General features: G+C 42.4%; 1 protein-coding gene across 1 annotated transcript in view; it reads right to left on the reverse strand.

The window, feature by feature from the left end:
- Nucleotides 1-8,251: 8,251 nt before the first annotated feature.
- LOC115140446 (uncharacterized protein C14orf132-like) overlaps nucleotides 8,252-26,575 on the reverse strand; it is a 37,587-nt gene continuing 19,263 nt past the window's right edge. The window contains exon 2 of the mRNA XM_029678776.2: nucleotides 8,252-10,307. Coding sequence (XP_029534636.1) covers nucleotides 10,086-10,307 — 222 coding nt within the window. The 3' untranslated portion in view covers nucleotides 8,252-10,085. The remainder of the gene's footprint in view (nucleotides 10,308-26,575) is intronic.

A 26,575-nucleotide genomic window follows, 5' to 3' on the forward strand; every position in this document is an offset into this window, starting at 1 on the left:
ACAGGTACACCCCCAATTGACTCAAATGATGTCAATTAGCCCATTAGAAGCTTCCAAAGCCATGACATCATTTTCTGGAATTTTCCAAGCAAGCTGTTTAAAGGCACAGTCAACATAGTGTATGTAAACTTCTGACCCACTGGAATTGTCATACAGTGAATTATAAGTGAAATAATCTGTCTGTTAACAATTGTTGGAAAAATTACTTGTGTCATGCACAAAGTAGATATCCTAGCCGACTTGCCAAAACTATATTTTGTTCACAAGAAACTTGTGGAGTGGTCAAAAGTTTTAGAACACCGACTCATTCAAGGGTTCTTCTTTATTTTACTATTTTCTACATTGTAGAATACTAGACATCAAAACTATAAAATAACACATATGGACTCAAGTAGTAACCAAAAAAGTGTTAAACAAATTACAATATATTTAAAATGTGAGATTCTTCAAATAGCTACCCTCTGCCTTGATGACAGCTTTGCAAAGTCTTGGCATTCTCTCAACCAGATTCATGAGGTAGTCACCTGGAATGCATTTCAATTAACAGGTGTGCCGCCTTAAAAGTTAATTTGTGGAATTTCTTTCCTCTTTGGGCTAGGGGGCAGAATTGTGACGCCTGGATGAAAAGCGTTCCCAAAGTAAACTGCCTGTTAGTCAGGCCCAAAGGCTAGGATATGCATATAATTGGATTTGGATAGAAAACACTCTAAAGTTTCATAACAGAACTGATATGGCAGGCGAAACCCGAGGACAACCATGTGTCCAATGACTGTCATGTTTATTATGAGGCGAAAACCTCCCAGATTGCAAATCCTAGGGCTTCCACTAGATGCCAACAGTCTTTAAAAAGAGTTTCAGGCTTGTTTTTGGAAAAATGAGCTGGAATTTGTAGTTTCTCTACGTGGCTCCCATTTTGGCTATAGTGTTTTCATGCGCGTGGATGAGAGCGCCTTCTTTGTTGTTTATCTCTGGTAAATACAATAACGATTCTCCATCTTACATTTGATTGTTTATTTATGTATTAGGGTACCTGAGATTTGATTATAAATGTTGTTTGACTTGTTTGGAGAAGTTTATTGGTAATGTTTGGGATTCATTTTGTATGAGTTTTGATGGAGGGAAACCGGTGGATTATTGAATGAAGCGTGCCAGCTAAACTCAGTTTTTGGGGATATAAAGCAGGACTTTATCGAACAAAAGGACCATTTGTGATGTAGCTGGGACCTTTTGGAGTGCCAACAGAAGAAGATCTTCTGGTAAGGCATTTATTTTATCACTATTTCTGACTTTCGTGGCACACCTGCCTGGTTGAAAATGGTTTTTCATGCTTTTGTATGCGGGGCGCTGTCCTCTGCAATTTCACCGGATGTTGTCAAGGTGGGTTGCTAGCAGAACGCCTGCGCCAGAAAGGTTAATGTGTTTGAGCCAATCAGTTGTGTTGTGACAAGGTGGTGGGGTATACAGAAGATAGACCTATTTGGTAAAAGACCAAGTCCATTGTATGGCAAGAACAGCTCAAATAAGCAAAGAGAAATGACAGTCCATCATTACTTTAAGACATGAAGGTCGGTAAAAACGGAACATTTAAAGAATTTTGAACGTTTCTTCAAATGCAGTCGCAAAAACAATGAAGCGCAATGATGAAACTGGCTCTAAATGAGGACCGCAGAGGATATGTTCATTAGATTTAAAAGCCTCAGAAATTGCAGCCCAAATAAATGCTTCACAGAGTTCAAGTAACAGACACATCTCAACATCAACTGTTCAGAGGAGACTGTGGTAATCAGGCCTTCATGGTCGAATTGCTGCAAAGAAATCACTTCTAAAGTACACCAATAATAAATAATAAGAGACTTGCTTGGGCCAAGAAACACAAGCAATGAACATTAGACTGGTGGAAATTTGTCCTTTGGTCTGGAGTCCAAATTTGAGATTTTGGTCCCTGCCGTCATATCTTTGTGAGATGTGGTGTGGGTGAACGGATTGATCTCTGCATGTGTATTTCCCACTGTAAAGCATGGAGGTGGAAGTGTTATGTGTGGGGGTGCTTTGCTGGTGACACTGTCTGAGATTAATTTAGAATTTAAGGAACACTTAACCAGCATGGCAACCACAGCATTCTGCAGTGATACGCCATGCCATCTGGTTTGGGCTTAGTGGGACTACCATTTCTTTTTCAACAAGACAATTACCCAAAACACCTCCAGGCTGAGTAAGGGCTATTTGACCAAGAAGGAGAGTGATGGAATGCTGCATCAGATGACCTGATCTCCACAATCCCACAAACTCAACCAAATTGAGATGGTTTGGGATGAGTCGGACCGCAGAGTGAAGGAAAAGCAGCCAACAAGTGCTCAGCATATGTGGGAACTCCTTCAAGACTTTTGGAGAAGCATTCCGGGTGAAGCTGGTTGAGAGAATGCCAAAAGTGTGCAAATCTGTCTTCAAGTCAAAGGGTAGTTATTTGAAGAATCTCAAATATAAAAATATATCTTCATTTGTTTAACACTTTTTTGGTTAATACATGATTCCATGTGTTATTTCAGTTTTGATGTCTTCACTATTGTTCTACAATGTAGAAAATAGTAAAAATAAAGAATAATCCTTGAATGAGTAGGTGTTTTAAAACTTTTGAGCTGTAGTGTATATTCCATAATTCCATTCTTCTAATTTGAGGTTGTTTGTATTGTGTGTGTTGTTGTGAATTGTTAGATATTGCTGCCCTGTTGGAGCTAGAAACACAAGCATTTCACTACACCCACAATAACGTCTGCTTAACATCGGTATGTGACCAATACAATTTGATTTGATTTAGATATTCAGTAAAAAAAAAAAACTGTTTTTACGTAGGTTTAAGCATAATGATTATGACTCTAGGTTTGAAGAAAAATCTGTTAGAGGTGTTTGAAAAATGCTAAATTCTCCAACTTATGTTCACGGGGCCTAGATCCCTTCTGGATCACCCCCCAGCCGTCCTCACATACTTTGTGCCCCCTCAGATTTTGGGGGTGCATGATGCCAGACTACAGCATTTGGATGTGTTCAGCATATACAAGTTCCATTGATGTCATTGATGAATCCTTTTTGATAAACATGTGTAGGAGTATTCACATGAGACACTGCCTTACATGGGGTAAAGAAGAACATAACACATTAGGATAATTCACCAAAGCTGTCATGTCTTTCTACAGCCTGCAGCTTGAGATAATCTTATAACAGTTTTATTCCACAAAATGTGTACCATTTTCCCAATGAAGTATAGGAGGATAAAGACTGATATCCTCGTGAGACAATTTATTTGTGGAATGAAATATTTTATTTGAAAATGAAATCATTACATTTTTTGTCTTATTCTGAATGACAAAGCACTGCCACCTTCTGGTGTGATACAGTAGCTACTGTAGCATATCCGAGAAACTGGACCAAAGACAGTAAAGTCCAGAAATGATTAATAGTTTTGCTGGCATCCAATCCATATTAACTGATTTATCAGAGACAAACCTGTTCAAACCTGAAATTTTGAAACCATTCAGTTTGATGTTGTCTCTCATTCTCATCCACATCAGGCTCACAGCAACAGCCAAATTACAGCAAGACCAACCCCATCTCCTCCTAGATGTCTAAGGGTGGAAAATGTGTTTACCTGACTCTGATGTCAAACAGGTTCCACTGGTCTCAATCAATCTGCCAAAGAGCCGTCATGGAGGACACAGCCAAGCCTCATCTACCGTGTCAAGAACAAATAATAAACAGAGGTCTGGGCCATCAATCTCGTCAGTAGGTTTAACAGGGGATTGATAGGTTAATCAGAGGAAGAGCCAAAGCCAAGCAGCTGCTACAGGGAACCTCTCCTTCACCTGAATGATTATGTTCTGAATGAGAAGGCTTTGTTTATAAAAAATGTATACTATTGTCACAGTTATAGACAAGTGCTAATTTAGCTTCTATTGTCACAAGACAACAAACCCATCCAATAGAATTTTCACTATTTTTCTTTATGGGGCTTATCGTTCCTCTTCTTTCTGAATTCATCATGGCACTTGAGCTGCTTCAAAGCATGCTGTTTTTGTTGGAAACTCTGTTCTGTAATCTTATCTCTTGAACATTATTTTGGAATCTATTTATTAAACATTTTAGGCTATGGAAAAATCCATCAAGGTGAATCAAATGATGTTATGTATGGATATGATATTGGTAACACTATGGAAACCATATGGCTCTATCAGATTACTCTGAGAAAGCATTGCTATTATGGAATAAACTTGAAATTTCATGAATGAGCAAAGGTGAAAATTCGGGCATGACACTCTCGTGTAAATTATCAAAATGCAGTGCTTTGGTGTTCTGTTTCAATTGGTAGCTACCTTCTGTTGACTTCCAGTTCAATGGCCAATCCGCTTTAAGCCTTGCTTATTCTTAATTAGAAGGTGAAAAAACAGCATCTATCATGCTTATAAGGGGATCTTCCTGACATCCATCAAGCAGGTTTACCTCCAAGTCAAATTTGTGCTCTATGACAAAAAGGGCAGGGATTATTTGTCATTTTGGGTTTTACGTTTGGATTTGTTTTCCTGTGGCAGAATGCACTTTCAATATACAGTCATCATTTTATAGTCTAGGGGTGAGTTGAGTTACATGATTGGACATGGAATTTCTACCATAGTAAAGCTATGGCAAATCAAAAATCCCATCCAGTGTAACATTACTGACATAGGAAGTCTAGATTGCTTTCTGCTGTACATACAGGAATATGTCTTTTTTGTAAGTGGGGGTGTTGCCCAGTAAATGGCTTAATGAAATTTGAATGCACTTTCATTGATCCATTAAAGACAGGAAAGCGACGTGTATCTAGTAATGGATTCTGGCATGTTGCGTTGAGTGTGAACATGACCACTGAGGTGTTTCTAAGGTTACCTCACACGCAGAAATGTTATGACTAAGAGGACAATAAAAAATAGTGGAAAAGCTCCGGGAAATGACTCACTGACTAAAGCCAGGCATGGATTTGTCGTCCACACAAACAGATAAATACAATCCATATTAGCAAAACTTAAACATTCTAGCTACCTTGACACCTGTATGGCGGAAGAAATATAGTGTGTCACTATTGCAAGCTTCAATGAAGACATTCAAATCGACCCTCTGCTGTGCTTTTACTGACTGCCCTTTGTGCAACCTGGTTTCAGCGCTAGGATCAGGAGAGGGTTGGCTGGTCACGGCTTGCTTTGCAGCCCCAGTGAAGAGTGTTGTGTGCAGTGGGTCGGTGTTGGACGTGAGGGCTGTGCTAAGTGCGGCACAGCAGGGCACTGTGTGATGTGAATTCTCAGGAGGCAGCAGCTGTCCCAGAGGAGTGGAGCAGAGACGGCGTGTCAGCTCAAGCCTGCGGTCCGTATTGTTGAGACGTCCAGCTTGACTGAGAGTGTATCTCAGCATAATGAGTGGTTACACACAGCGGCCCCTGTTTCTCCCGCTCTCACAGACTGGGAAAAGAGCTGTACCTTATTCCACTGAAATGAGAAGTTACTAGGTAGTACTTTTTCATTCTGATCGAATTTTATGTTTAGCAATGGATCGAACCTGGGCTCATTTAGAGATTTTGTGACATATTGGGTTTCTGGCTCTTTGTGTCATGATTGGCTAATAATGTGAAAGTGGAGTGAGGTGGCAAGTTGTCTGCATCATTATCACTATATGATTATCTGACTTCTTGGGTTGAATGCAGCGTTTTAAATCAATGTCACCAAATTACTCTGAGCATTTCTCCATAGCTGAGGAGCAATTTCTGTAGGCCATCGGCATTCTGTAGGCAAACGGCATTCTGTAGCCAACCGGCATTCCGTAGGCCACAGGCATTCTGTAGGTCACCGGAATTCTGTAGGCAACCGGCATTCTGTAGGCCACGAGCATTCTATAGACCACGGGCATTCTGTAGGCAACTGGCATTCTGTAGGCCACGAGCATTCTATAGACCACGGGCATTCTGTAGGCCACGAGCATTCTATAGACCACAGGCATTCTGTAGGCAACTGGCATTCTGTAGGCAAACGGCATTCTGTAGCCAACCGGCATTCCGTAGGCCACAGGCATTCTGTAGGTCACCGGAATTCTGTTGGCCACCGGCATTCTGTAGGCAACCGGCATTCTGTAGGTAACCTGCATTCTGTAGGCCACCGGCATTCTGTAGGCCACCGGCATTCTGTAGGCCACCGGCATTCTGTAGGCAACCGGCATTCTGTAGGCCACCGGCATTCTGTATGCCACCGGCATTCTGTAGGCCACCGGCATTCTGTAGGCCACCGGCATTCTGTATGCCACCGGCATTCTGTAGGCCACCGGCATTCTGTATGCCACCGGCATTCTGTATGCCACCGGCATTCTGTAGGCCACCGGCATTCTGTAGGCCACCGGCATTCTGTAGGCCACCGGCATTCTGTAGGCCACCGGCATTCTGTATGCCACCGGCATTCTGTAGGCCACCGGCATTCTGTAGGCCACTGGCATTCTGTAGGCCACCGGCATTCTGTAGGCCACCGGCATTCTGTATGCCACCGGCATTCTGTAGGCCACTGGCATTCTGTAGGCCACTGGCATTCTGTATGCCACCGGCATTCTGTATGCCACCGGCATTCTGTAGGCCACTGGCATTCTGTAGGCCACTGGCATGATAAAAGTAACCAGTCTATAATCGAGAAGTCATCTGTAACATCAGAGTTTAAAATACCAACCAGTAGAGCTTCTTATGAAACATAATGCAGCATTTCTGTGATCGACTGAAGTTGGGAAACTGCTTGGATATTGAAACACTCATCAATCATCTCCATTGGTAAATGCCATTCAGATTATTATCTCTGAACATAATAATAATTGCATGAGGATAATATTGACAATGACAGAAGAACAATGAGAACATGCTAAATGACTCCTGTAACATATACTTGAATTATTTTAAGACAACTTTAATAACAATAGATAAAATACCATTTTCCTCAAGTATGATTCTGTGTTTCTGTGAATGATCACACCCAGCCACATGACATTTATTGATGACATTTACCAAACTACATTTTAATAGTACATACTTAATAACTGATACAAAAGACCATAGTTACAGTGCAAGTGAAGAACAATGTGGATTATCACACCATCTATCTTTACAAATGGTATTTTCAGTAAGACGTTGAATAATTAGTTAATGAACTTGAACAACGTCATAATCAACTGCTCAGAGTATGCAGAGCGTACTCAAACATCCATGTATAAGTCTTCTGAGTTATTGTCTTGAAATAGTTTGCTGTTTGGACGATTTTATATGGATAATCTAGAATGGGGTTAATATCTGATTTCAGATTAAATCCATCTACGCCCAAATTAAATATATATATATATATTTTAATTGAGCTTAATCTCATTTTAAAAAATCGTACTTCTCCAGAAAAAGAGAGATTTCTTAATCAACAAATCACTAAGAACGCTTCAACAAGTCATCCATCTCTCCGGTAATGATTGATTAATCACGGTTAATAATCAAGGTTAATAATGGACCAACTTATCACACCAAACCATATGCATCGAAGGTCTCATCCATTATAATCAAAAGGACATTGTATCCCCTATCCCAGGACTACATCACGCGGTGACCGTCCCTGCCGTCACAGTCAAACCAATGTCAGCATCCTAAATGGCACCCTATTCCCTACATAGTGCACTACTTTTGACCAGGGCCCACAGTGTGTTACTTGGGGAATAGGGTGCCATTTGAAAAGCAGACATTGACTATTCACAAACTGTGACCGTATCAATGTTGTTTGTTTGACCTGGGGTCTGCTCTACAGTGAGGCAGACACATCAGAGATTTAGCCTCCCAGTCTCAACGCTACACTTAAAGGGGAGCTTAGTTTCTGGCTGCTGCAATTTAGAGAGTGACTTTGGGGTTTGGAGGTGTGGATGCCCTCTGTCTCTGAATCCCACCGCTGACACCAGTGTGCACCAAGGGCGCACAGTAAAAGCAGTAGACAACTATTCTGGCTCTCCGGGGTAAACACAATATGTGCAGAGCAGAGCTCTCGAATCCTGTTCCTGGATAGCTACCCTCCTGTAGGTGTTCTCTCCAATCCTGTTCCTGGAGAGCTACCCTCCTGTAGGTGTTCTCTCCAATCCTGTTCCTGGAGAGCTACCCTCCTGTAGGTGTTCTCTCCAATCCTGTTCCTGGAGAGCTACCCTCCTGTAGGTGTTCTCTCCAACCCTGTTCCAGGAGAGCTACCCTCCTGTAGGTGTTCTCTCCAACCCTGTTCCAGGAGAGCTACCCTCCTGTAGGTGTTCTCTCCAACCCTGTTCCAGGAGAGCTACCCTCCTGTAGGTTTTCATTCCAACCCTAATATAGCACTCCTAATTCGAATAATTAGCTGGTTGATGAGCTGAATCTGGCTAGTTACAGCTGGGGTTGCAGCAAAACTACTGGAGGGTAGATCTCCAGGAACAATGTTGGAGAGAACACATACAGGAGGGTAGCTCTCAAGGAACAGGGTTGGAGAGAACACCTACAGGAGGGTAGCTCTCCAGGAACAGGGTTGGAGAGAACACCTAGAGGAGGGTAGCTCTCCAGGAACAGGGTTGGAGAGAACAGGGTTGGAGAGAACACCTAGAGGAGGGTAGCTCTCCAGGAACAGGGTTGGAGAGGACACCTACAGGAGGGTAGCTCTCCAGCAACAGGGTTGGAGAGCCCTGCTCTACAATATGAAATGCTCATGGTATCTAAGGGCAACCAGCAGTAGAAAACTATTTGAGCTCTAAAGCTCATATGTGTAGAGTATTATTCAACCTATGGTATCTAAGTTGACTCTTAGTCTATAACATTATCAGCTAATGTATGATGTGATCGATGTCCACATGTAAAGAGCCTGTGTGTGTGTGTGTGTGTGTGTGTGTGAGTGAGAGTCTGTTGGGTAGATGTGCTAGGGAGTTTAGAGAGAGATAAACAGGTGTGCTGCACTGGGAACAAGAGACATGGTATCCTTGAGGCACATAGCGACAGAGATGCATCGCTATGGCAACTGGCTATTGTCACATCCAGGGCTCATTAAAACTATTTGGCTTGGAAGGCAGTTTGGGTTACAATGTGTTTTGAGACTATAAAGAGGAAGAAAGATAATACTTGGTAAAAATATACATCAAGACCGACGTTGAACTGGTTACAGCAGACTTGAATCCAGGTGACTTCTAACTGTGAGGAATGTTGTTTCCACATGTAAACATCTGTGAAAAGTGTTCAAGGTGAACATCCATTCCTATAAGTTGTTGTTCCCGCTCATATGGGTTTGAGGTCTGATAGGGGTGTTTAAGAGAAATAGATTTAGGTTACCCATACCATCTTAGATATAAATATGCTGGGAAAAGATTGTCTATTCAGCACTCAAGGCTCACTGAGGCAAAAAAGAGGAGAAAAGCGGAGAACTAGATTAACTTAATCCAAAACTGATACTGTCAGGTGAACTATATTGTCATGCAGACAGTAAAGATTTTTAGACATTCTGTGTCTAGTATGTTTGTCAACAACTCCATATTTCGGGCAGATGTAGAATACAGTAACGACTGTGATGTTAAAGACATGCTAAAACTTACCAGTGTTACTTTCCATACAATGATCTCTAAACGCTCCAAACAGCACGTTACTAAGGTTTTATTATCTGAATATTTTACGTCCAATGATTTCAGAATTGACCAATGACATCTGAGGGTATTCAGAGTACATCACTGTTCACTATTTAAAGCTTCATCAGAAAGCTTCATCAGAAATGTTCACATCTTAATGTATAGTCAACAGCACTAATGTATACAATATTCCATATTTTGACCTTTGGCTGCAGTAACATGACCAACTTATTACACATATTAATTTCTGTAATTGTGAACAATGCCTTGTCTTTCAAATGCTTGGACAAGATGCCAATGCAAGAATCATTCACTGTTCTGTAACAGTGTAGCCTTTGAGAGTGGCCGTTGGCTGCTGTGGTGTTCCTAGCTCATGTCCAAATGTCTTGTCCAGAAGCTTCCTCCTGCTGGCATGTCTCCATCATGGCTTCCACCACTCAGAAAGTGAAAGCGTACACCACTCCCACGACCACAATGTTCCCTATGGTGGCGGTGATTGCAATCCAAAGCCAGATGGCGTCGCGGGACATGGGCTCCCGCTCCGGCTGGTCATGGGCCGCCATAGAGGCGGCGTGGACGCTGGCCGAGGAGTTGAAAAGTGAGTGGTCCGTGCTGTCGTCATCATTGGGCGAGTCCATGAAGGCCCCCGCCATGACCGACTGAAAGAGAAAACGAAGCGCATTCAACTCAGAGGGACAAATATCGGAGTTTTGCACAGTGCTTTAGACTTAGAATTACACTCATTTCATGTATAACTGGAAACACTGCTTCCCTATCAATATAGTCCAGAGGCCTAATCTTCTTCTCCCTTTCGATATTCATTAACTATTCAGTTAATTTGTCTCCTTTCCAACGTTATCTTGGACTTGAGAAAGTAAATAGTCTGAAAACCTTGATGCTATGGCTCTGATTCATTGCGAATTCAGAACCCTTATCTAGAAAGGTGAAGCTATTTCAAGATAGGCCAATGGAGCATATACTGTATATTAGGATTATTTGTAATACATTAAAACATTTTCATTGAAAGCTATCTACAATAAGCTACTGGAATGTCAATGTTATGCTTTCTCCAGTGATAGTATGGAACCTATAGATTCCTACACCTACACATTCAGAACATACTCACAGTATCTCAATACTATCGACAGTAGGGAGGAGGATGGCATGACAGAATCAACTATTCTTAGAAAATAATACACAGCTGTACTCGGGTAACCAAACCCCCAAAATACGATAGAGGGATAAGAGAAGTGTTCTCCTTCACACAGTGTGTAGCCTATACAACACCCATACCAGAAAATGACAAATCTGTCACTGAGGTCTCCTCTTATTAGAGGTTGATGGAGACAGATGCGGTCCCGTGTGGCTCAGTTGGTAGAGCTTGGCGCGTGCAACATCAGGGCTGTGGGTTTGATTCCCACAGGGAAGCCGATTGGAAATAGATGCTGTTTCTCTGGATAAGAGCGTCTGGTAAATTATGTGATTGACGAGGCTACTACCTGTTTCTGTGAACCTCTTCTGTGGTGATTAGTCTGTCACATGTTAAGGTCATTTTCAGTAGAGGAAAATATGTATTTTGTGAACATTGTCTGCAAGAAAATGCTAAATGAGAAAGAGGGCATGGAGTACCAGATCCTTCATGAGTGCCTTGTTTTCTGTGATTTCTTTAGGGATTGACTGTTTGCTCATTTATAGCAAATTCATGAGAAAGGGAGTTTGTGCAGTAGGGGTACATTAATGGTACAGCCAGAGTGAGAGATTGAAGTCCCTAGAGACCTGGGCCCGTATCCACAAAGAGTCTCAGGGTAGCAGTGCTGATCAAGGATCAGGGTCCAGTTTCACAAAACATCTGAAGTACATTTTCCCCTATCTTTTCCCTTAAAGTTTCTTTAACTTTAAGTCAGTTACACAAACCATTTTTAAGGTGAATTTCCCCAAGTTAAGGGTGCCCATGAGGTCCCTTAAGTGCTTCATTCAGTATACTCTAGATGCCAATGTAAACAGCATTTATGGAGGTGAATGTTGCTTTCCTCTGTCCTGGTTTCAAAAGGAAAACATCCACCAGCTAGCTAGGTACTTGGCTAAACCATGGAAGTTGCACTATCTGTTCACTCATGACTGCATGGCCAAGGCACGACTCCAACACCATCATTCATTTTGCAGACGACACAACAGTGGATGGCCTGATCACCAACAACGATGAAACAGCCTATAGGGAGGAGGTCAGAGATCTGGCCATGTGGTGGAAGAACAACAACCTCTCCTTCAACGTGATCAAGACAAAAGAGAAGATTGTGAACTACAGGAAAAGGAGGACCGAGCATGGCACCATTCTCATCGACTGGGCTGTAGTGGAGCAGGTTGAGAGCTTCAAGTTCCTTGGTGTCCACATCACCATCAAACTATCATGGTACAAACACACCAAGATAGTTGTGAAGAGGGCACAACAAAGCCTAAATGTTCTACAGCTGCACCATCGAGAGCACTGGTTGTTTTACTGCCTGGTACACCAGGCGGTGTCAGAGGAAGGACCTAAGAATTGTCAAAGACTCCAGCCACCCTAGTCATAGACTGTTCTCTTTGCTACCACACGGCAAGCAGTACCGGAGTGCCAAGTCTAGGTCAAAAAGGCTTCTTAAGGGCTTGTAAGTAAGCATTTCATCGTAAGGGTCTACCTGTTGTTTTCGGCGAATGTGACAAGTAAAAATTGATTTGATTTATCCTTGGCTACAAAGCTAGCTACCTAGTTAGCTTGACATGCTAGAAAGTAATAGAAACAAAGATGAGTAACTAAAATTATCTTCTGAATCAATTTGTTTCTCCTGTCATGAATGTAAAAGTCATATTTTGCAATATCCCAAAATAAAAGATAATCTCTTTTAGAAGACATTCAGTGAATCAGGTCGTCTCCGTGATAACCGGAGACTCCACCTGTTCAAATAATCATATTAATTATAATGAGAAAGGCCAAACGTATCCTAGATCAGCCCTATTGTGAGTTGCTTTGTAGATAAGGGCCCTGATCAAAGAAAGGGCTGTAATGACTTTTCCGTAGATGTGTCTGTTTTCCACCCGACTGCTACAGCTATTCACACCTCAATGAGAATCAATAGAGAGGAATTAAAGAGACAGCTCACCCACATGTCAAATGTATTTCATCTCATGCCCAGTGGGAAAGCTATGGAGTATTACATCTTAAGGATGTAATGTCATGGTTGAAAACTGGTTTTCTGGTTGAGAAGGTGTAAAATAATCAGGCTACCCGGAAGAAGGCACTGCGTTACCGATATGTTGGTTATTAGGCTTACCCATTAAATTCTGCATCTACGGTGAAAGGTGGCAGAGATAGAGAGGTGTTTGTCAGACCATGAAATCGGTCTTGTCATTAAAACGGAAAGTGCCTTCGGAAAGTATTCAGACCCCTTGACTTTTCCACATTTTGTCCATTACAGCCTTATTCTAAAATGGATTAAATACAAAAAAGGTCCTCATCAATCTACACACAATTACCCATAATGATTTAGAAAAACAGGTTTCTAGACATTTTTGCTAATTTATAAAAAAAAATGTAAATATCACATTTACATAAATATTCAGACCCTTTACTCAGTATTTTGTTGAAGCACCTTTGGTAGCGATTACAGCATTGAGTATTCTTGGGTATGATGCCACAAGCTTGGCACACCTGTATTTGGGGAATTTCTTCCATTCTTCTCTGCAGATCCTGTCAAGCTCTGTCATGTTGAATGGGGAGCGTTGCTGCACAGCTATTTTCAGGTCTCTCCAGAGATGTTAGATAGGGTCCAAGTCCGGGTCTGGTTGGGCCCCTCAAGGACATTCAGAGACTTGTCCCGAAGCCACTATTGCATTGACTTTGCTGTGTGCTTAGGCTCGTTGTCCTGTTGGAAGGTGAACCTTCACCCCAGTCTGAAGTCACTGAGTGCTCTGGAGCAGAGTTTTCATCAAGAATTTCTCTGTACTTTTCTTCGTTCATCTGTCCCTTAATCCTGACTAGTTTCGCAGTCCCTGCTGCTGAAAAACATCCCCACAGGATGATGCTACCACCACCTTGCTTCACCATAGGCATGGTGCCAGGTTTCGTCCAGACGTGAAGCTTGGCATTCAGGCCAAAGAGTTCCATCTTGGTTTCATCAGACCAGAGAATCTTGTTTCTCATGGTCTGAGTGTCCTTTAGGTGCTTTTTGGCAAACTCCAAGCGGGCTATCATGTGCCTTTTACTGAGGAGTGGCTTCCATCTGGCCACTCTACCGTAAAGGCCTGATTGGTGGAGTGCTGCAGAGATGGTTGTCCTTCTGGAAGGTTCTGCTATCTCCATAGAGGAACTCTAGAGAAGTGTCAGTGACCATCAGGTTCTTGGTCACCTCCCTGACAATAGCCCTTCTCCCCTGATTGGTCAGTTTGGCCGAGTGGCCAGCTCTAGGAAGAGTCTTGGTGGTTCCAAACTTCTTCCATTTAAGAATGATGGAGCCCACTGTGTTCTTGGGGACCTTCAATGCTGTAGAAATGTTTTGGTACCGTTCCTTCAACCTCATGGCTTGGTTTATGCTCTGACATGCACTGTCAACTGTGGGACCTTATATAGCCAGGTTTGTGCCTTTCCAAATCAGGTCCAATCAATTTAATATAACACAGGTGGACTCCAATCAAGTTGTAGAAACATCTCAAGGATGATCAATTGAAACTGGATGCACCTGAGCTCAATTTCTTGTCTCAAAACAAAAATACATTTTTGAAAAATTCTAAAAATTTTTTTTCAATTTGTCATAATAGGGTGTTGTGTGTAGATTGCTGAGGAAAATGTTTATTTAATACATTGTAACGTAAAAAAAATTTAGAAAATGTCAATGGGTCTGAATACTTTCCCGAAGGCACTGTATGTAGCATCCAAACAGTTCGACCTACAAATCATGGAAAGGGGAGACTCCTGAACCCGATGGTGTTCTCCCTTTCATTATACGACCCCCACAAGTGTCACGGGACTCCCCTATATGTAACCAGTACTGGTAAAAAATAATAATGGTGTATGAAGGTTTTGTGCCTACCCAAAAATGTGTTTAAATTTGTGTCAAAAATATATAGATATGTGTAAAATATATAGATATGTGTAAAAAAAATGTATATAGATATGTGTAAAAAAAAAAGGACAAACACTTAAAATCTTGTTTCTTAATATTTTGTTTTTGACTGTCTTTTTTGCCATTCATGAATGAGTCATTTAACACATTTCTCTGGGCTATAGCAGTAAAGGGCAGATTCAAACCATTCAATTGAAGAGAAGATTCAAACCACTTGAAACAGAACTGGAAAATGTGAACAAAGGACCAAGTAAATGGTTTTGAAATATATATATATTTTTTAAAGCTAAGTACCCCGTTAACTAACGACTGCTTGATTGCTATTTAATGCTGTCAATAATTTAAATTCAATAAATTCCTTACAAGGTTAACTAAGAAAAACTGCAATGACATAAAAGTGTTGTTTCCATCACTGTTCCTTATTTCATTTTCTTAACATCACGGTCATACACACACACACACACACACAACAACCCGACTGCCCCAGAGACCTACCCTCAAAGTCTGTGTGCCTTTGAAGACAAACCATTCTGTCCGAATGAGAGATGGAGCCAACACTTGCTTATTCGTTAACATTGGATTACGCAAGTTCAGCTCCAACTAGCCATTAAAGTGTTACGTTCAGGGTAATAGAGGTGTCTGTCACAGCCATAACGCCTTTTTGAAATGGCTTTCTGGCATATATATTGGCTTCCCAGTGTAGACCGTGCTAACTCACAACTGAGACAATAATTAAGAGACATCGACTAGATGCTAGGTCTGGAGCCTTGGTACTCCCCTGGCTAGACGACCTAGATTTATGAACTCAATTCAGTTGATTTTCGATGCTAGCTCTTCATCACTGTCACAATCACATTCTACGTAAATCTCTAAGTGTACAGTTGGTCTTTTTATTCATTGTGCTTTCTCCGCCTCACAATTTATTGTCTTGCTCTGGTGCTCGTATATATTTTGTTAGGATACCCGCTGATCCTTTACATAATACATGTGAAAAGAAGTGTAAGATGCATCATTCACAATATCGCTTGTGTTAAATATGACCACTTACTATAGTATACAGTAAATTACGCTAGCACATCCATAGAACACCATACTTCTGTCCATTTCTTAATCAGGAGAGAAAACAATGCATTTCAACAGAGCTCCCATAGGAGTGAACATCCACCTCTGGTCTCTTGGCCCTCCCACCCTTATGGGAGGTCAGCTCCTGCTCAGCGCAGTCAAAGCTCTTCTCTGTTCTTATACCCCAATGGTGGAAACAGCTTCCCCCTGATGCTAGGACAGCGAAGTCCCTGTCCATCTTCCGAAAACGTCTGAAATCTTACCTCTTCAAAGAGTATCTCAGTCTTGTTCCCCCTTGCACTTGTCTTTTCCTACTAACACTGACTTTTCTGATCACTTATGTATTCAGGAAAAATGTACTTGCTACAACTGTGATATGTGGCTGTCTCACCTAACTATCTGAAGATGACTGTAAGTCAACTGTACATCGCTCTGGATAAGAGCGTCTGCTAAATGACTAAAATGTGAATGTAACATCAACAGAAAACCAACCACATCCTGGTATGAGTGTCAGGATAGTTCCTGTATGTCAGTGGCTGTCAACCCTACAGCCTGGACTGGAGCATATTTGTTAGAGAGCACTTTAGGATTCTTCTTTACAATGCATCTGTCGGAAGCAGTCACTGTTTCTTTACGTTTCTGCGGGCAGTTCCTCAAATAAGCCTTCAGCCTGTTGTTTAGTCTTGGCACTTTGCTCTCAGTTCACTGGGGCTTCTTTACAATACACTACTCTGATGATACAAACTAGGCCCAAGAGAGTGTGTAAAGAGATGGATCTAGATTCAAATCTCTCTTTAAGAGATGTCTCCCACACTACCTCCAGAGGTAGACATCTACACCAAATACACCGTCTGAGTGGTACAGTGCACAAGGGCTCTCCCACAACACATGTCCTGTCAATAATTACCTTATTTACATTAATACCAAAAAACAGCATTTTTGCTGTTAACCAAATTGAAAATGGAAGGCTTTTAAAATATCCACACATTTGTGAATCATTGCATTAATCATTGTGTGCAATATGTCTTAGCTGAGAAGCATCTGCATAGTTTGAATTGCTATCCCTATTTTGTTTGTCTATATACTATGGTATTTACGGTATGCTAATAGCTACACTCACACATGAAGAAGGCCACACCACAGCCAAGGTTATTGTAAAGAGAAAATGAGCAAATCTGATGTTGAAGAGTGATACATCTCACTAGACTTATGTTAGTAATGTAAATGGCCCTCATTCACCGGTTGCACCTCCATTACTCGGTGCCCAAAAATGGTGATGAATCCAGTCAATCTGGAAGGAGGCTAACAACTTTTTGTCTCATTTACACTATAGTGTCCTGGAAATAGGATGACATTTCTAAAGTAGACAAATATTTAGTAGAAAACAACTTTGCCATCATCATCTTGTCAAATTTTCTTTAGACAGATGACAATGTTGTCATTAGCTATCAAAGGTTGTCAAAAATGTAAAACAATGCTAAAGTTAGCTAGCTAAAATCCAGTGATCTCCCCTCAATCTTAGCTAGCTAGCTAAAGTTATACTGCATGTAAAGTCAACATGGTGACATTAAAACGATGACAAAAGGTTTTCCTACTAATTATTTACCTCCCTTTGACATATCATTGTATTTCCAAGCCACTGTAATGCACTTCTGATTAAATCTTCATCGGCGCTCATTAACAATGCATTGAGTAGAATGCTCATTCGGGTATCAGTCCAAAATGAATGTTCAAAACAATATTGTGACGAAATGTGCAACCCATGAATAGCCAGAGGATTCAGCAGGAAGAATAAGGATGTAACGTGTTCAATCGCAAGTGCAGAATCAAAAGCCCAAAGCTCCTGTTTGCTCAGCGGAAACATAGAATGAGCGCTCATGTGTCCACTTTGAACTGAAAACATAGTAAAGACACTGAGCACTTCCATCAGCTGTACATTACTCACCTGTGAAGAGCACTCACTCTTATTTAAAAAATCAGTCTCTTGTACAAATGGATTATTGAGACAATGGGTTTCAACTCTGACATTCTCCTCTCTTCTCCTAAACACACTGAAAATATCATCCATTAACTACAGGCTACTGTGTACACTCATTCAAATGTTTGGTATTTGGTATTGTATTAGGATCCCCATTAGCTGTTGCAAAAGCAGCAGCTACTCTTCCTGGGGTCCAACACAAAACATGAAACATAAAACATGAAACATGACATAATACAGAACATTAATGGACAAGAACAACCCAAAGACAAAACTACATCTTTTTTTTTCAAGGCACAAGTAGCTTTCATATCAATACATACACACAAACTATCTAGGTCAAATAGGGAGAGGCGCTGTGCCGTGAAGAGTTGCATTATCTATTTTTTGAAACCCGGTTTGCTGTTTATTTGAGCAATATGAGATGGAACGGAATTCCATGCAATAATGGCTCTATATAAGACTGTACGCTTTCTTGAATTTGTTCAAAATTTGGGGACTGTGAAAGGACCCCTGGTGGCATGTCTGGTGGGGTGTGTGTGTGTCAGAGCTGTGTGTATCAGAGCTGTGTGTAAGTTGACTATGCGAACAATTTAGGATTTTCAACACATTGTTTCTTAAAAAAAAAGAAGTGATACAATCAGTCTCTCCTCAACTCTTAGCCAAGAGAGACTGGCATGCATAGCATTTATATCAGCCCTCTGATTACAATGAAGAGCAAGACGTGCCGCTCTGTTCTGGGCCAGCTGCAGCTTAACTAGTTATTTCCTTGCAGCACTGGACCACGTGACTGGACAATAATCAAGATAAGACAAAACTATAGCCTGAAGAACTTGCTTGTTGCAGTGTGGTGTCAAAAAAGCAGAGCATCTCTTTATTACAGACAGACCTCTCCTCATCTTTACAACCATTAATTCTATATGTCTTGACCATGACAGTTTACAATCAGAGGTAACGCAAAGTAATTTAGTCTCCTCAACTTGTTCAACAGGCACACCATTCATTACTAGATTCAGCTGAGGTGTAGAACTTAGGGATTGATTTGTACCAAAAACAATGTTCTTAGTTTTAGAGATGATCAGGACCATGATCACCCATTCCAAAACAGACTGCAACTCTTTGTTAAGGGTTTCAGTGACTTAATTAGCTGTGGTTGCTGATGAGTATATGGTTGAATCATCAGCATACATGGACACACACACTTTGTTTAAAAGTCATTGGTAAAAATAAATAAATCTTCTTATTATCAATGTATTTCAACCAATCATCAGTCATTTGTGTCAGTTCAGTACATGTTGAGTGCCCTTCTCTATAAGCATGCTGAAAGTCTGTTGTCAATTTGTTTACAAGGAAATAGCATTGTATTTTGTCAAACACCATTTTTCCCAACGGTTTACAAAGAACTGACAGCTTGTTCCAAGCCATTATCATGCTTTCATTCATACAAACCAAGCAGGGAAAGCACACGAGTCTACAGAAAATGCCCCAAAGCGAGTGTCACCCATTTAATAAGGCTGTAACTGTATAATTATTGAGGGCACTACATTCCTTTGAAACGTCCACATACTGTAGGGCTGGAACAATTACTGTATAGTTGTGTAACCCATGATTATGGATTAGGACCGACATGAAGATAAAATCACTGTCATAACCGTTATACCAGTCAAACGTTTGGACACACCTACTCAATGGTTTATCTTTATTTGTACTATTTTCTACATTGTAGAATAATGGTGAAGACTTCAAAACTATGAAATAACACATATGGAATCATGTAGTAACCAAAAATTGTTAAACACATGAAAAAATATTCTATATTTGAGATTCTTCAAAGTAGCCACCCTTTCATTTTACCTTTATTTAACTAGGCAAGTCAGTTAATAACAAATTATTATTTTCAATGATGGCCTTGGAACAGTGGGTTAACTGCCTGTTCAGGGGCAGAACAACAGATTTGTACCTTGTCAGCTCGGGATATGAACTTGCAACCTTTCGGTTACTAGTCCAACACTTTAACCACTAGGCTACCCTGCCGCCCCATGCCTTGATGACAGCTTTGCACACTATTGGCGTTCTCCTCTCAACCAGCTTCATGAGGTAGGACCCTGGAATGCATTTCAATTAACATGTAAAATCAAACCAAATCAAATCCAATTTTATTTGTCACATACACATGGTTAGCAGATGTTAATGCGAGTGTAGCGAAATGCTTGTGCTTCTAGTTCCGACAATGCAGTAATAACCAACAAGTAATCTAACTAACAATTCCAAAACTACTGTCTTATACACAGTGTAAGGGGATAAAGAATATGTACATAAGGATATATGAATGAGTGATGGTACAGGGCAGCATACAGTAGATGGTATCGAGTACAGTATATACATATGAGATGAGTATGTAAACCAAGTAAACAAAGTGGCATAGTTAAAGTGGCTAGTGATACGTGTATTACATAAGGATGCAGTCGATGATATAGAGTACAGTATATACGTATGCATATGAGATGAATAATGTAGGGTAAGTAACATTATATAAGGTAGCATTGTTTAAAGTGGCTAGTGATATATTTACATCATTTCCCATCAATTCCCATTATTAAAGTGGCTGGAGTTGAGTCAGTGTCAATGTCAGTGTGTTGGCAGCAGCCACTCAATGTTAGTGGTGGCTGTTTAACAGTCTGATGGCCTTGAGATAGAAGCTGTTTTTCAGTCTCTCGGTCCCAGCTTTGATGCACCTGTACTGACCTCGCCTTCTGGATGATAGCGGGGTGAACAGGCAGTGGCTCGGGTGGTTGATGTCCTTGATGATCTTTATGGCCTTCCTGTAACATCGGGTGGTGTAGGTGTCCTGGAGGGCAGGTAGTTTGCCCCCGGTGATGCGTTGTGCAGACCTCACTACCCTCTGGAGAGCCTTACGGTTGAGGGCGGAGCAGTTGCCGTACCAGGCGGTGATACAGCCCGCCAGGATGCTCTCGATTGTGCATCTGTAGAAGTTTGTGAGTGCTTTTGGTGACAAGCCAAATTTCTTTAGCCTCCTGAGGTTGAAGAGGCGCTGCTGCACCTTCTTCACGATGCTGTCTGTGTGAGTGGACCAATTCAGTTTGTCTGTGATGTGTATGCCGAGGAACTTAAAACTTGCTACCCTCTCCACTACTGTTCCATCGATGTGGATAGGGGGGTGTTCCCTCTGCTGTTTCCTGAAGTCCACAATCATCTCCTTAGTTTTGTTGACGTTGAGTGTGAGATTATTTCCCTGACACCACACTCCGAGGGCCCTCACCTCCTCCCTGTAGGCCGTCTCGTCGTTGTTGGTAATCAAGCCTACCACTGTTGTGTCGTCCGCAAACTTGATGATTGAGTTGGAGGCATGCGTGGCCACGCAGTCGTGGGTGAACAGGGAGTACAGGAGAGGGCTCAGAACGCACTCTTGTGGGGCCCCCGTGTTGAGGATCAGCGGGGAGATGTTGTCGCCTACCCTCACCACCTGGGGGCGGCCCATCAGGAAGTCCAGTACCCAGTTGCACAGGGCGGGGTCGAGACCCAGGGTCTCGAGCTTGATGACGAGCTTGGAGGGTACTATGGTGTTGAATCCCGAGCTGTAGTCGATGAACAGCATTCTCACATAGGTATTCCTCTTGTCCAGATGGGTTAGGGCAGTGTGCAGTGTGGTTGAGATTGCATCGTCTGTGGACCTATTTGGGCGGTAAGCAAATTGGAGTGGGTCTAGGGTGTCAGGTAGGGTGGAGGTGATATGGTCCTTGACTAGTCTCTCAAAGCTCTTCATGATGACGGAAGTGAGTGCTACGGGGCGGTAGTCGTTTAGCTCAGTTACCTTAGCTTTCTTGGGAACAGGAACAATGGTGGCCCTCTTGAAGCATGTGGGAACAGCAGACTGGTATAGGGATTGATTGAATATGTCCGTAAACACACCGGCCAGCTGGTCTGCGCATGCTCTGAGGGCGCGGCTGGGGATGCCGTCTGGGCCTGCAGCCTTGCGAGGGTTAACACGTTTAAATGTCTTACTCACCTCGGCTGCAGTGAAGGACAGTCCGCATGTTTCCGTTGCAGGCCGTGTCAGTGGCACTGTATTGTCCTCAAAGCGGGCAAAAAAGTTATTTAGTCTGCCTGGGAGCAAGACATCCTGGTCCGTGACTGGGCTGGGTTTCTTCTTGTAGTCCGTGATTGACTGTAGACCCTGCCACATGCCTCTTGTGTCTGAGCCGTTGAATTGAGATTCTACTTTGTCTCTGTACTGACGCTTAGCTTGTTTGATAGCCTTGCGGAGGGAATAGCTGCACTGTTTGTATTCGGTCATGTTACCAGACACCTTGCCGTGATTAAAAGCAGTGGTTCGCGCTTTCAGTTTCACGCGAATGCTGCCATCAATCCACGGTTTCTGGTTAGGGAATGTTTTAATCGTTGCTATGGGAACGACATCTTCAACGCACGTTCTAATGAACTCGCACACCGAATCAGCGTATTCGTCAATATTGTTATCTGACGCAATACGAATCATGTCCCAGTCCACGTGATGGAAGCAGTCTTGGAGTGTGGAGTCAGCTTGGTCGGACCAGCGTTGGACAGACCTCAGCGTGGGAGCCTCTTTGTTTAAGTTTCTGTCTGTAGGCAGGGATCAACAAAATGGAGTCGTGGTCAGCTTTTCCGAAAGAGGGGCGGGGCAGGGCCTTATATGCGTCGCGGAAGTTAGAGTAACAATGATCCAAGGTTTTACCACCCCTGGTTGCGCAATCGATATGCTGATAAAATTTAGGGAGTCTTGTTTTCAGATTAGCTTTGTTAAAATCCCCAGCTACAATGAATGCAGCCTCCGGATAAATGGTTTCCAGTTTGCAAAGAGTTAAATAAAGTTTGTTCAGAGCCATCGATGTGTCTGCTTGGGGGGGGGATATATACGGCTGTGATTATAATCGAAGAGAATTCTCTTGGTAGATAATGCGGTCTACATTTGATTGTGAGGAATTCTAAATCAGGTGAACAGAAGGATTTGAGTTCCTGTATGTTTCTCTCATCACACCATGTCTCGTTAGTCATGAGGCATACGCCCCCGCCACTCTTCTTACCAGAAAGATGTTTGTTTCTGTCGGCGCGATGCGTGGAGAAACCCGTTGGCTGCACCGCCCCGGATAGCGTCTCTCCAGTGAGCCAAGTTTCCGTGAAGCAAAGAACGTTACAGTCTCTGATGTCCCTCTGGAATGCTACCCTTGCTCGGATTTCATCAACCTTGTTGTCAAGAGACTGGACATTGGCAAGAAGAATGCTAGGGAGTGGTGCACGGTGTGCCCGTCTCCGGAGTCTGACCAGAAGACCGCCTCTTTTCCCTCTTTTTCGGAGTCGTTTTTTGGGGTCGCTGCATGGAATCAATTCCGTTGACCTGTTTGTAAGGCAGAACACAGGATCCGCGTCGCGGAAAACATATTCTTGGTCGTACTGATGGTGAGTTGACGCTGATCTTATATTCAGTAGTTCTTCTCGACTGTATGTAATGAAACCTAAGATGACCTGGGGTACTAATGTAAGAAATAACACGTAAAAAAACATCAAACTGCATAGTTTTCTAGGAACGCGAAGCGAGGCGGCCATCTCTGTCGGCGCCGGAAGTAATGTGTGCCTTGTTAAAAGTTATTTTGTGGAATTTCTTTCCTTAATGCGTTTGAGCAAATCAGTTGTGTTGTGACAAGGTAGGGTTGGTATACAAAAGATGGTCTTTACCAAATAGAGCTAATTTACAACAACAAAAAATGACGTTTTCGTCTTTTGAGCTTCTAGTCATGAAATCTATGCAGCCTACTCAATCACTTTTTTATAGGAACTGTTTACACGCCTCCTGGGCCATATACAGCGTTCCTCACTGAGTTCCCTGAATTCCTATCGGACCTTGTAGTCATAGCAAATAATATTCACATTTTTGGTGATTTTAATATTCACATGGAAAAGTCCACAGACCCACTCCAAAAGGCTTTCGGAGCCATCAACGACTCAGTGGGTTTTGTCCAACATGTCTCTGGACCTACTCACTTGTCACAGTCATACTCTGGACCTAGTTTTGTCCCATGGAATAAATGTTGTGGATCTGAATGTTTTTCCTCATAATCCTAGACTATCGGACCACCATTTTATTACGTTTGCAATCGCAACAAATAATCTGCTCAGACACCAACCAAGGAGCATCAAAAATCGTGCAATAAATTCTCAGAAAACCCCAAAATGAATTGATGCCCTTCCAGATTACCTCTGCCAACCCAATGACGTCAGAGGACAAAAATCAGTTAACCACCTAACTGAGGAACTCAATTTAACCTTGTGCAATACCCAAGATGCAGTTGCACCCTTAAAAACTAAAAACATTTGCCATAAGAAACTAGCTCCCTGGTATACAGAAGATACCTGAGCTCTGAAGCAAGCTTCCAGAAAATTGGAAATGGCGCCACACCAAACTGGAAGTCTTCCGACTAGCTTGGAAAGACAGTACCGTACAGTATCGAAGAGCCCTCACTGCTGCTCGATCATCCTATTTTTCCAACTTAATTGAGGAAAATAAGAACAATCCGAAATGTATTTTTGATACTGTCGCTAGCTAACTAAAAAGTAGCATTCCCCAAGAGAGGATGGCTTTCACTTCAGCAGTGATAAATTCATGAACTTCTTTGAAGAAAAGATCATGATCATTAGAAAACAAATTACGGACTCCTATTTAAATCTGCGTATTCCTCCAAAGCTCAGTTGTCCTGAGTCTGCACAACTCTGCCAGGACCTAGGATCAAGAGAGACACTCAACTGTTTTAGTACTATATCTCTTGACACAATGATTAAAATAATCATGGCCTCTAAACCTTCAAGCTGCATACTGGACCCTATTCCAACTAAAGTACTGAAAGAGCTGCTTCCTGTGCTTGGCCCTCCTATGTTGAACATAATAAACGTCTCTCTATCCACCGGATATGTACCAAACTCACTATAAGTGGCAGTAATAAAGCCTCTCTTGAAAAAGCCAAACCTTGACCCAGAAAATATGCTATGCGGATGACACACAGTTGTACATTTCAATGAAACATGGTGAAGCCCCAAAATTGCCCTTGCTAGAAGCCTGTGTTTCAGACATAAGGAAGTGGATGGCTGCAAACTTTCTACTTTTAAACTCGGACAAAACAGAGATGCTTGTTCTTGGTCCCAAGAAACAAAGAGATATTTTGTTGAATCTGACAATTAATCTTGATGGTTGTACAGTCGTCTCAAATAAAACTGTGAAGGACCTCGGCGTTACTCTGGACCCTGATCTCTCTTTTGACGAACATATCAAGACTGTTTCAAGGACAACTTTTTTCCATCTACGTTACATTGCATAAATCTGAAACTTTCAGTCCAAAAATGCTGCAGAAAAATGTATCCATGCTTTTGTTACTTCTAGGTTAGACTACTGCAATGCTCTACTTTCCGGCTACCCGGATAAAGCACTAAATATACTTCAGTTAGTGCTAAATACAGCTGCTAGAATCCTGACTAGAACCAAAGAAATGGATCATATTACTCCAGTACTAGCCTCCCTACACTGGCTTCCTGTTAAGGCAAGGGCTGATTTCAAGGTTTTACTGCTAACCTCCAAAGCATTACATGGACTTGCTCCTACCTATCTTTCCAATTTGGTCCTGCCGTACATACCTACACATACGCTACAGTCACAAGAAGCAGGCCTCCTAATTGTCCCTAGAATTTCTAAGCAAACAGCTGGAGGCAGGGCTTTCTCCTATAGAGCTCCATTTTTATGGAATGGTCTGCCTACCCATGTGAGAGACACAGCATCGGTCTCAACCTTTAAGTCTTTACTGAAGACTCATCTCTTCAGTGGGTCATATGATTGAGTGTAGTCTGGCCCAGGAGTGTGAAGGAGAACACAAAGGTTCTAGACCAACGAACCACCCTTGCTGTCTCTGCCTGGCCGGTTCCCCTCTCTCCACTGGAATTCTCTGCCTCTAACCCTATTACAGGGGCTGAGTCACTGGCTTACTGGTGCTCTTCCATGCCGTCCCTAGGAGGGGTGCGCCACTTGAGTGGGTTGAGTCACTGACGTGATCTTCCTGTCTGGGTTGGCGCCCCCCCTTAGGTTGTGCCGTGGTGGAGATCTTTGTGGGCTATACTCGGACTTGTCTCAGGATGGTAAGTTGGTGGTTGAAGATATCCCTATAGTGGTGTGGGGGCTGTGCTTTGGCAAAGTGGGTGGGGTTATATCCCGCCTGTTTGGCCCTGTCCGGGGGTATCTTCGGATGGGGCCACAGTGTCTTCTGACACCTCCTGTCTCAGCCTCCAGTATTTATGTTGCAGTAGTTTATGTGTCGGGGGGCTAGGGTCAGTCTTTTATATCTGGAGTACTTCTCCTGTCTTATCTGGCGTCCTGTGTGAATTTAAGTATGCTCTCTCTAATTCTCTCTTTCTTTCTCTCTCTCGGAGGACCTGAGCCCTAGGACCATGTCAGGACTACCTGGCATGATGACTCCTTGCTGTCCCCAGTCCACCTGGCTGTGCTGCTGCTCCAGTTTCAACTGTTCTGCCTGCGGCTATGGAACCCTGACCTTTTCACCAGACATTCTACCTGTCCCAGACCTGCTGTTTTCAACTCTCTAGAGATAGCAGGAGCGGTAGAGGAGCGGTATAGAGATACTCTTAATGATCGGCTATGAAAAGCCAACTGACATTTACTCCTGAGGTGCTGACTTGCTGCACCCTCGACAACTACTGTGATTATTATTATTTGACCATGCTGGTCATTTATGAACAT

This window comes from Oncorhynchus nerka, linkage group LG13, assembly GCF_034236695.1.
Source record: "Oncorhynchus nerka isolate Pitt River linkage group LG13, Oner_Uvic_2.0, whole genome shotgun sequence".
NCBI lineage: Eukaryota > Metazoa > Chordata > Actinopteri > Salmoniformes > Salmonidae > Oncorhynchus > Oncorhynchus nerka.